The 11,784-nt window shown below is 46.7% G+C and overlaps 1 protein-coding gene across 1 annotated transcript in view; it reads right to left on the bottom strand.

Moving 5' to 3' along the window:
- Positions 1-393: 393 nt before the first annotated feature.
- LOC143298866 (uncharacterized) overlaps positions 394-11,784 on the bottom strand; it is a 17,940-nt gene continuing 6,549 nt past the window's right edge. Inside the window, exons 2-5 of the mRNA XM_076611869.1 lie at positions 6,561-7,753; positions 5,314-5,421; positions 2,908-3,018; positions 394-1,863 (exon numbers count right to left, since the gene is read on the bottom strand). Coding sequence (XP_076467984.1) covers positions 1,428-1,863; positions 2,908-3,018; positions 5,314-5,421; positions 6,561-7,753 — 1,848 coding nt within the window. The 3' untranslated portion in view covers positions 394-1,427. The remainder of the gene's footprint in view (positions 1,864-2,907; positions 3,019-5,313; positions 5,422-6,560; positions 7,754-11,784) is intronic.

Genomic DNA, 11,784 nt, shown 5'->3' on the forward strand with positions numbered 1-11,784 from the left:
GTAAGTAAACAAGTGAATAAATGATTTTTTTTTTTACCTATTGTTATTTGGAAAATGATAGAACACAGGATAATTACAGTGAGACAGACGAAGGCAGAGACAAAGAGAGGCAGAGATATATCAATTCACAGACACTCAGGAACTGATATATGGAGTGGAATCCTAATGCACGGGAGATAATCCTGATCATCCTTTCACACAGAAAGGAAAATAGTATGCTCCCTTGAATCTCTCTCTCTCTCTCTCTCTCTCTCTCTCTCTCTCTCGCAGCGAGATAGAGTGAGAGAGAATGGGGGGAGAGAGAGATGGAGAGACAGAGAGACTGACAGACAGAGACAGAGACAGAGTCTGATACAAACTGAGAGAGGGACAAACTGATACAGAAACAAGTGATAGTGAGGTAAAAATATGTTCACAGATAGAAATATTGTTTCAGTTTCCCATGTTCAGTACATGAAGGAATCACAGGAAAAGAAATACATTATAATGATTTTTTTTTTCTCTTTTGTTCAAATTGAAACTAAACATCAGGTTATGATCATAGTGATTAATCACCAATCTCAAACGGACGCAGTTCATACAGTCAACCGATTGATTCCACTGTTAGTGGCTTGATTAAAGTGTCGGCGAATATCTTCAATCTAAAACCCGAGAACGAGAGAAAACCATCTGACCATTATTGATATCGGTAAACTGCATCATTAAACACTTAGACAATTGATAAAGGGCTTCAACAATTCCACTTTATTTATCACATTTTTTTCCCCTTCAAAACAAATGTAAAGAGCTATGAAAATGCAAAACACATCCGATACAACCCCATCTCCACCACAATATTTGGTGTTATAAATTTGCAAATTATTATATTTTGATTTGAATGAAAAGCTGTTTAGTTGTTTCCCTACGCACGCGCTCGTGTGTGTGTGTGTGTGTGTGTGCGCGCGTGCGTGCGTGCGTGTGTGTGTGTGCGCGTGTGTGTGTGTGTGCATGCGTGCGAGCGTGTGTGCGTGTGCGCGCGCGCGTGTGCGTGTGTTCCGTACATTCCAGAAGAAAGAGAAAATAAGGTGACAGAATTTGCAAAAAAACATCAACAACAAAACCAAAAACCCAAACCAAGATAGTAATTACAAAAAGGAATTTGCATGCGATACTTTTACAAAGTGATTCTGTTACCGTTTATCAAAATGTAGATATGCTTTTCAAACGAACGAATTTGATCAAATCAGTGGATATGAACCATATATATATATATATATATATATATATATATGATTGTATGTATGTATGCATGTATTCATATTTTTCTCCAGAAAAAAGATATCATGAGCACTTTACACATATGACTTCTAGTTTCCAAAGACAATCAGTGGAAACCTTCATGATATCAAACAAATATATGATAACATACTGTTCCACATCCTCGCCCATCACAGAACCACAGCAACAGGGCCTACACTTCCGCCATCACCAGCGGAGGTGGAAGAACCAGCTGTCCCTACAGGAGCGGAACCGGAAGGAGAACCGGAACCGGAAGTTGAAATGGAACCGGAACCGGAAGGAGAACCGGGACCAGAAGGAGAACCGGAAGGAGAGATGCCACCGGAAGGAGAGATGCCACCGGAAGGAGAGATGCCACCGGAACCAGTGGAAGAACCGGAACCGGTAGGAGAACCGGAACCGGAAGCAGAGCGGTGACGGCATCGACACGTGACGGGAAGTGAGATTCGTTCGTGGGTGATGGAGGGTGGGGCAGCGCCATTGACGGGCCCGCAGAGCGCGAAGACAGCGGTGCTGACCGTGTAGGGCTCACAGCCAGAGTTCTGGGCCGCAGCTCTTCCCTTGGGAGCCTGACATTCCTGGCAGCTGTGAGGAAAGGGACAACAAAAGACAGTTTTGTATCGTATTGTATTGTATTGTGTTGTATTGTATTGTATTGTTCTTTTTTGTCACAACAGATTTCTTTGTATGAAATTCGGGCTGCTCTCCCTAGGGAGAGCGCGTCGCTACACTAGCAGCGCCACCCCCCTTTTTTTTTCTTCCTGCAAGTTTATATGTTTTCCTATCGAAGTGGATTTTTCTACAGAATTTTACCAGGGGCACCCCTTTTGTAGCCGTGGGTTCTTTTACGTGCGCTAAATGCATGCTGCAAACGGGACCGCGGTTTGTCGTCTCTTCCGAATGACTGGCGTCAAGACCATCACTCAGGGTCTAGTGAAGGGGAAGAAAATACTGGCGACTGCCGGTGTGATTCGAACCAGTGCGCTCAGAATCTCTCGCTTCCTAGGCAGACGCGTTACCGTTAGGCCGACAGTTTCAAGTTTCAGTTTCAGTTTCAAGGTGGTTTCAAAGCGTGTGTACCGATCCTGGCATGCTAACTGACATCTGCCTAAACAAAACGGATGCCTGACCTATGCAAAAGCCAACGCACCAACATACAAACAAGCAAACAAGGGAAGGTGGAGTCGATGCTCTGTGTGTGTGTGTGTGTGTGTGTGTGTGTGTGGGTGGGTGGGTGTGTGAGTGTGTGTGCGTGCGTGCGTGTGAGTGAGTGTGTGTGTGTGTGTGTGTGTGTGTGTGTGTGTGTGTGTGTGTGTGTCTGTATGTGAGTGAGTGAGTGAATGTGATCGTGTGCATGTGCATGTGCATGTGCATGTGCGTGTGTGTGTGTGTGTGTGTGTGTGTGTGTGACACTAAAATGCGAAATAAAAATCAGACTAAAAATGAGTGATATAGACAAACAGCGGTAAAATGGAATCTGAACACACTAAGTGAATCATTAAAACCTTTTCATCTACATACGTTTTAAGCAAGCATATCTTTGTTTCTGATGATTTATCAGCAAAGGAGCTCATCACGTCTAACATGCAGCACAAAAAATATAGGTTTAGGGTAACAATGCAGCCTTACTTGCAGGTGGCATAATAGACCGGGGGCTGCTTATCCTGTACAATCCAGCAGTTGGAACCTTGCCTCTGGAAGACGGTAGCTTTTCTGATGGTGCTGGGACATGCAACGTCACTGAAAAACAGGCAGAGAGAGGGTCGATTCAACCTATGTGGCATGAATATATCAATGTTACAGACGGGTTATTAAGTTCAATCTACTGATTTTGTATATAAACTTAATTTTAGCAAATAAGCACTGCGTGGCATTTGTACATAATAATACATGTGATTTCAATGAAAATTATATAATTATGTATCTGTGGGCAGGCCCACAACTAATACTAAGATTGAATTTTTTATTTTTTTTTTATTCAGCTGCGAATACTGTGGACGTTTATGGGCAGGTTCCCAAACATGCGACATCGTAAACAAAATTGTTGATGATGCGGATTTACGTTGTGTAGATAAAGATCTGTCACTCTCGGGAGACAATGAAATTGCCATCTTGGTGGTGACTGATATGGAATCGTGTGTCGCTTGACCAAGCCAATACGAGAGTGGCAGTCTTCCATACTGCGCACAGGTGACGCTGTTCTGTCTGCCTGACCTTTCTTCTCAGTCTCTCAGTCTCGGAACGCTAGGCTGAAGTGAAGAACCAGCTGGCGAGAACGGCTAGATGTGGGACAAGAGGAGGACAGCATCCATCAACCGGGTCGCGCTCAGCAAGTCATCATCCTCAGACTGCGAACAGGCCACTGCCAGCTCCTATCCAATCTCTACAAACTGAAAATTTCCCACACAGACCAATGTCCGTGTGACACCGCTCCTCAAATTCCAGCCCATGTCCTGCAAGACTGCCCTCTACATAAAGAGCGTGAACTCTGAAGGAGGACCACTGGGCAAGCGTCTCTTCAAAGTTGAAGAGACCTTTCTTCGCCATCTGCCTCCAAGCCAGTCTTGCTGAGGCTACAGCTTCCCAGGTGATCAAGACGACGATTAAGGCCTTCAGATCTTTCTTACAGACGTCTTTTTAGTTGGTGTCTGCTTGTAGGATTTTTCCATGAACCAATTATCCGAAAAGCAGATCCTTCGTGACCCGGCCGTCGTCCATTTGCGCTGTTTAACCGAACCAGCGCATGCGTCTCTGTTTCAGCAGGGTGTACATGCTGGGGATTCCAGCTCACCCCCCATCCCCACCCCCACCCCCACCAACATCCCCATTCATGGCGATGTTGTTGGGGACTTGGTCCTGCCAGTTGGTATTCAGGATCCGTCCGAGGCAGCGCCTGTCGAAGGCGTTGAAGTTTCGTTCCTGTCGAGCAGGCAGGGTCCAGGACTTAGTGTCACTGCCTACAGGAGTTTGTTTATGGTAGAAGCCCTGAAGATCTGGATCTTGGATGATCTGTCATATGGGTGTTTGTCCATACTCTCTTCGTCAGTATGAACATGGAGGTAGCTGTCTTGCCAGCTCGGTGTCAAGAGTGGGTGGGAGGTGTGGCGAAGGGGGGCAGGAGGAGGGTTAGCGGGTGGGGGTGGGGAGGGCTGAGGTCGCCGACCCAAGATACAGAAAGTCATGGACAACATCCAGTTCATGATCACAGATTCTGGTGTCGGGTGGAGATTCCATACCTGGTCCCTTGACCCGTGTTTGGTGATGGAGAGTCCGAAGTCTCGGCACACGCCACTGAAGCAGCTCATGAACTGCTGAAGGTCTTCAGCTGAGGGAACAAAGTGAATGATGCGTCGTTTGCGAGGAGGAAGTCCCGTGGACATTTCAACCTCTTCTTCTTCTTCGTTCGTGGGCTGCAACTCCAACGTTCACTCGTATGTAAACGAGTGGGCTTTTACGTATACGACCGTTTTTACCCAGCCATTTGGGCAGCCATACTCCGTTTTCGGGGGGATGCAATCTAGGCATGTTTCTGTTTCAATAACCCACCGAACGCTGACATGGATTACAAGATCTTTAACGTGCGTATTTGATCTTCTGCGTGCGTATACACACGAAGGGGGTTCAGGCACTAGTAGTTCTGCACATATGTTGACCTGGAAGATCGGAAAAATCTCTACCTTTTACCCACCAGGCACTGTCACCGAGATTCGAACACGGGACCCTCAGATTTAATGTCCAACGCTTTAACCACTCGGCTATTGCGCCCGTCACATTTCAACTGAACGTTTGACTTTCCTCATAGTGCGGAGAGGTTGAACACCATTCCGATTGACCTGATACGGACACAGGTGCCTTCTGTGCCAGATCTGAAAGCGTGCTCAGTTAAACAAAACGGCAAAGAAACCCCAAACAGGCTAGCTGCAAGAAAACAGGCTTTTATTGATTCACAACACAATGAAAGAAAGGCGAAAAGCATGTACATGGTACATGACAAACGAAAGGAAAATACGTCGGCAAACAACAAGACAGCCTCACCCAGCATCATCTGTATGCTGCAGAGCAGAGTTGGCGCTGAAGGTCTGGCTAAGGTAGTTGGTCAGGTCCTGGTTAGAAGCCAGTCCCTGCAGTATCTGGTCCTGTACCCTGAAACAGGATGTCATGCCAAGAGGATGAATGGGAATCTGGTGATGTATTCAGGTGATGTAAGACCAAAACATCGGTTAACTCTCTCCACACGAACGGCGAAATAGACGACGTTAACAGCGTTTCACCCCAATTATCATCATCAACATATTGCAAGCGGAAGGCTCTTATACTGAAGAGGTGAATATTGACAAAGAATACCACAATTCTTACGACGGAAGCTAAAGGTTGGGTCATTCAGACACCCACTGGACATCTGAGGGGTCTGTGTAGAGGAGAAGAGAGGACTGGCCGTACTGAGTGAGTTAAAAGTGGAAGAGACGCTAAGGAAGTCCTTTATTGTACTGTCTTGCACTGCGTCATATGGCACTGCAATGCACTAGATTGCGATGCGAAGCGATGCGCTGTGTTGCGTTGTGTTGCATATTTAGTACGGGTGATGTGTTCACATTAATTTTAGCCTTTGTTTCCTCGCGAAGCATTCAAGCCATTGGAAATTCTAATATATACAAAAGCACAATGGTCAAAAATGCATATCGATATTCATTTTATGAAGTATCAAGTTGTGCATACGTACCACACATGGGTACGATAATGGTAAGAACAGTTGACCAAATAATTCAGGTTCAATTACCACATAGTTGTTTAAATGTGTCTCCTGTGTATGTTTATTACACGCATGCATGATTATGAATACATACGAACGCACACTTGTGAACACACACACACACACACACACACACACACACACACACACACACACACACACACACACACACACACACACACATATATATATATATATATATATATATATATATGCACCCCCCAACCTCTCCCCCAACCCCTCCCCCAGTCCCCACCCCCGCAAGCATTCATAACCGTCTAATATCACTTAACAGAGAAATGACGCTAAACTAAAGCAGAAAGAAAACCCATAGCCCACACCACACACACACACACACACAAATGGCCACCTCCACCACCACCCACCACCACCACCACCACCCCCCCCGCCCACACACACACACACATATACACTAACATTCAAACACGTACACGTATTATACCAAACATGAATAAAGGAAAAAGAAATACTAATGAATAAATAAAACAAGCAAATACATAAAACCACTCACTGAGCGGGGATGGTCAGGTTGTTGAGCTGATCCCCCTGTCCAGTGAGGGAGGGAGGTGGGGTGCACACACTGGGCACGGAGGGGGCGGAGGTGCTGGGGGTGGGCACGGACGGGAGGGTGGGAAAGGTCAAGGGCGAATTATTTCCACCTGGCAGATTGGGAAACACCTGTCCTCCAGGACGGTTACTGAACGGCGGGAAGCCAGGCCGACCGCCAATACCGCCGCTGCTGCTGTTATGACCCTGACCGAAATTGGGTCGCTGGAATGGAGGCCGGTTACCGAATCCAGTACTGCTGTTGTTGCCGTTGTTGTTGGGGACAAACCCTCCTCCTCCTCCTCCTCCCCCTCCGTTTGCGGGGAAGAATCCTCCCCCGAAAAGCCCCGCTCCCAAACCTCCCCCTCCAGGTCTGGGGAAGGTAAACCCGCCCCCCGCGCCCGCCTGGCCCCCATTGCCCCCGTTGATAGGGGGGAAGCCTCCGCCTCCGTTCCCTGCCGGAAATCCGCCACCACCACCACCACCACCACCACCACCACCACCACCACCACCGAAGAACCCCCCAGGGCCCGTCCCGAAGCCACCGCCCCCAAACCCTGGCCTCGGGCCGAACCCTCCAGGGGTGCTTCCGAAGCCTCCCCCAGGGTTCCCACCGAACCCAGCCCCTGGTTTTCCTCCAAATCCTCCACCAGGGTTGCCCCCGAACCCACCCGCGGGGTTTCCTCCAAATCCTCCCCCAGGGTTCCCACCGAACCCAGCCCCAGGGTTCCCTCCAAATCCCCCTCCGGGGTTTCCTCCGAACCCACCACCAGGGTTCCCTCCGAATCCCGCTCCTACTGGGCTTCCTCCTCCAAATCCTCCTCCAAAGAGTCCCCCACCAAAATTGCCCCCACCACCGGGCGAATTCCCGCCACCAGCGTTGCCACCACCAGCACCACCCCCGCCGAATATTCTCCCAAAGAACTTCCCTCCGTCGTTGAACCCCCCGGAGGAAGCTGTAGTAGGGACTGGGGCGGGGGTTGTGGGGGACACTGGGGGGGAGGCAGTGGGGGGAGGGGTGCCCCCGGCGATGCTGGAGATGTCCACCACCACCTGACGTTTCTGCCGGGACAGGGCGCCGTCACAGCAGTGGTGCCACGATGACGTCACCAGTACCGCGATGACCCCGAGGAGAAGTTTTGGGGTCCGGCGCGTTTGCTGGGAGAACAGAAATGAATGAATGAATGAATGAATGAATTGATTGATTAATTGATTGATTGAGTGAGTGAGTGAGTGATCGATCGATTGGTTGACTGATTGACATATGGAGTGAGTGAGTGAGCGATTGATTGATCGATTGAGTGATTGATTGATTGACTGACAACAAGCGGTGATAGCCTTGCTCGCGATAATAATGGGTATGGCATTTGACTGTCTGTCTGTCTGCCTGTCTGTCTACGTCTTCATCTTGGTCTGTCCATGTGTCGGTCAGTCTGTCCTTCTTTCTTTATTTCTTTCTCCCTCGCTATCTTTCTATATCGCTGTTACTCTGTCTCTCTCTGTCTCCCTGTCTCTCAGTCAGTGCGTCTGTCTCTGCCTCTTTCACTTTCTCTGTCTCTGTCTCTCTCGGTCTCCCTGTCTCTGTATCTGTCTCTTTCTCTCTCACTCTGATTCTCTCTCAGTCTCTCCAGGCCACGGCAATGCAACAAAACACTGTGAAAACTCTATTAAAGTATTGATTCTAACACCAAATAACCCGATACATAATGAAACAGATATCATCATATTATGAATATATCTATGTTCAGCATTTTGGACGCAAAAAGCATCGGTTGAAATGACATCAAATGGAAGAGACACGATTACCAAAAGGAAGCCTGTAATTGTATGTATTGTATCGTATCGTAGCGTATCGTATCGTATCGTATCGTGTCCTATTTACAGAAACAGGAAAGCGTTGTATCCCCTTGTTGTGCTGTGTTATGTAATACACTATATTGTACTGTATTGTACTGTACTGCAATGTCTTCCTTCTCTTGTCTTACATTGTCTTGCATCGTATTGCCTTCGTTGTTGATTAATAGCATAGAATTACATTGCATCGCAACTGATCGTATCCCGTCGCATCGTATTGATTCGTATTGATTCATATTGCATCGCGTCACACCACATCGTATCGTATTGATTCGTATTGCATCGCATCACACCAATCGTATCGTATTGATTCGTATTCCATCGCATCGCATCGTATTGATTCGTATTGCATCGCATCGTATCGTATTGGTTCGTATTGCATCGCATCGTATCGTATTGATTTGTTTTGCACGGATCGTATCTTATTGATTCGTATTGCATCGCATCACATCACATTGCATCGTATCGTATTGATTCGTATTCCATCGCATCGTATCGTATTGATTCGTATTCCATCGCATCGTATCGTATTGATTCGTATTCCATCGCATCGTTTCGTGTTGATTCGTATTGCATCGCGTCACATCACATCGTATCGTTTCGTATTGATTCGTATTGCATCGCATCGCATCACACCACATCGTATCGATTCGTATCGCTTCACATCATATCGTATCGTATCGCATCGTATTGACTCGTATCGCATCGCATCGCATCGTATCGATTCGTATCGATTCGCATCGTATCACATTACATCGCATCGCATCAAATCACATCGTATCGTATCGTATTGATTCGTATTCCATCGCATCGTATCGTATTGATTCGTATTCCATCGCATCGTTTCGTGTTGATTCGTATTGCATCGCGTCACATCACATCGTATCGTTTCGTATTGATTCGTATTGCATCGCATCGCATCACACCACATCGTATCGATTCGTATCGCTTCACATCATATCGTATCGTATCGCATCGTATTGACTCGTATCGCATCGCATCGCATCGTATCACATTACATCGCATCGCATCAAATCACATCGTATCGTATCGTATTGATTCGTATCGCATTGCGTCACATCATGTCGCATCGCATCGGATCACGTCGTATCGTGTCGATTCATGTCGTATCGCACCGCACCGCATCATATCATATCGTATGGCATCGCATTGGATCGCATCGCATCGTATCGCGAAAAAGCCCAATGCAGCCAGCAAAGCGAAGAGAAAGGACAGTTGGATGTCCTCAGGAATGCTCAGCCCAGCAGGGCGTTCTTTTCGCCGTCACACAATCAGAGGCGTACAGTCCGGGATGGCAGCGTTACTGCTGATCGTAAAACTTTACTGCCCTCTTTCTATCTGTGTGTGTGTGTGTGTGTGTGTGTGTGTGTGTGTGTGTGTGTGTGTGTGTGTGTGTGTGTGTGTGTGTGTGTGTGTGTCCCTGTCTCTTTGTCTGACTGTCTGTTTTCGTCTGTCTTGTGTCTCTGTCTGTCTGCCCCCCCCCCTCTCTTTCTCTTTCTGTGCAGTCTTTGCTTGTCTTTGTCTCTCTCTCTCTCTCTGTCTCTTTGTCTCTCTCTCTCTCTCTGTCTCTTTGTCTCTCTCTCTGTCTCTGTCTGTCCGTCTGTATGTCCCTCTCTGTCTGTCTGTCTGTCTTTGCCTCTTTGTCTGTCTTTGTCTGTGTGTGTGTCTGTCTGTCTGTCACTCTCTTTCTCTCTGTCTGTCTGTCTGTCTCTCTCTCATGAATTTCTCTTATTTAGATAACAAAGTACTCTATACTCACTGTCTGTCTCTTTCTCTCTCTCTCTTTATCTCTCTGTCTCTCCCTATCTCCCTCAATTTCCCTTCTCTTTCCCTCTCTATGTCTCTGTGTTTGTGTGTGCATGTGTGTGTGTGTGTGTGTGTGTGTGTGTGTGTGTGTGTGTGTGTGTGTGTGTGTGTGTGTGTGCCTGTCTGTCTGTCTGTCTCCCCTCTCTGTGGATATGTTTAAATATGTGTGTGTGTGTGTGTGTGTGTGTGTGTGTGTGTGTGTGTGTGTGTGTGTGTGTGTGTGTGTGTGAACGCGAGAGTGTCTTTTTATGACAGACAAACTACAACAACAACAAAAAAGAAAAAAAAAAGAAAGAAAACTGGCGGAAAAATGGGTCAAACTGACCTGTAGGTGGTGACTGGTCCTTTGATGAAGGAGTTTCCCTACGTTTCGGGCCCTAGGCCCTTCTTCATGGGGAGAATAGTAAAGAATGGAGAAGAACAGACAGGCCAAAACCAAGACAGAGGTAAAACTAAAAACTGTGAGAAGTAATCAAAAAGAAAAAAAGTATAAAAAAAGGACAAAAAAGCAAAGATAAAATGGTGAGCAATATTTACAAAGAAAAAGAGGGGGGAATGGTTAAACACTGGGGGTGGGGGGCGGGTGATGGAATGGGGGGGGGAGGAAAACTGTTTGCGTTGTCTTCTTTGGAGTAATGCGGTGTCTATGAAATGTAATTCGAATCCATAAACCGTCGATTTAATGAAGCGCATACAAGCTAGTGCACACGTTGGCCATGTAAACAAACCGATTTGCTCCTAACATCAACAGACAAAGACTCTAACCGCGTGGTTAGCCAACTGCTTTTATAATGAGTTTATTTACAATTCGGAATTCGCATGCCATGGAAACAACGAATTGTCCACTTCTGACGTGGCCCGGGCCTGTTGAATAAAACATTCAAATTTGCATTGGCATTTGTATCTTCTTTCTCTCTGACTGTCTTTTATTCTGTCTCTCCCCTCTATGTATCCCTGTTTCCTTGTCCGTTACTCTCCCCGCGCCCCATCTCTCTCTCTGTCTCTCTCTCTCTCTCACGCACACACACACACACACACACACACACACACACACACACACACACACACGCACAAACACACACACGCACGTACGCACGTAAGCATGTGTGTGTGTGTGTGTGTGTGTGTGTGTGTGTGTGTGTGTGTGTGTGTGTGTGATGTGAAAGAGAGAGAGAATGAGAGAGAGAGAACACAAGAACGCAAGAATTTTATTGTATAGGCCATATGACCCGTTACAACAGATCGTGCGGCCAATGTCAGAGTGAACCTTTGTTATAGTAGACTATGAACATAAAAAAAACATTAACGACGTCGTTTTGCATGAAAAATGTATCTTCCAATGTCATGGAGGCAATGCTTGTCTTGCATCAAATGCTGAAACCTAGTCATCGACGGATAAAGCGTGTATTTTTTAAGAATGTACTTCTGTCGTAAGTCATCCAATTCTGTGCAGTGGAAAAGAAAATGCAGTTCCGTTTCTATAGCATTGTGGCAGAATGAACATGTGA

Source organism: Babylonia areolata, chromosome 24, assembly GCF_041734735.1.
Source record: "Babylonia areolata isolate BAREFJ2019XMU chromosome 24, ASM4173473v1, whole genome shotgun sequence".
Classification (NCBI taxonomy): domain Eukaryota; kingdom Metazoa; phylum Mollusca; class Gastropoda; order Neogastropoda; family Buccinidae; genus Babylonia; species Babylonia areolata.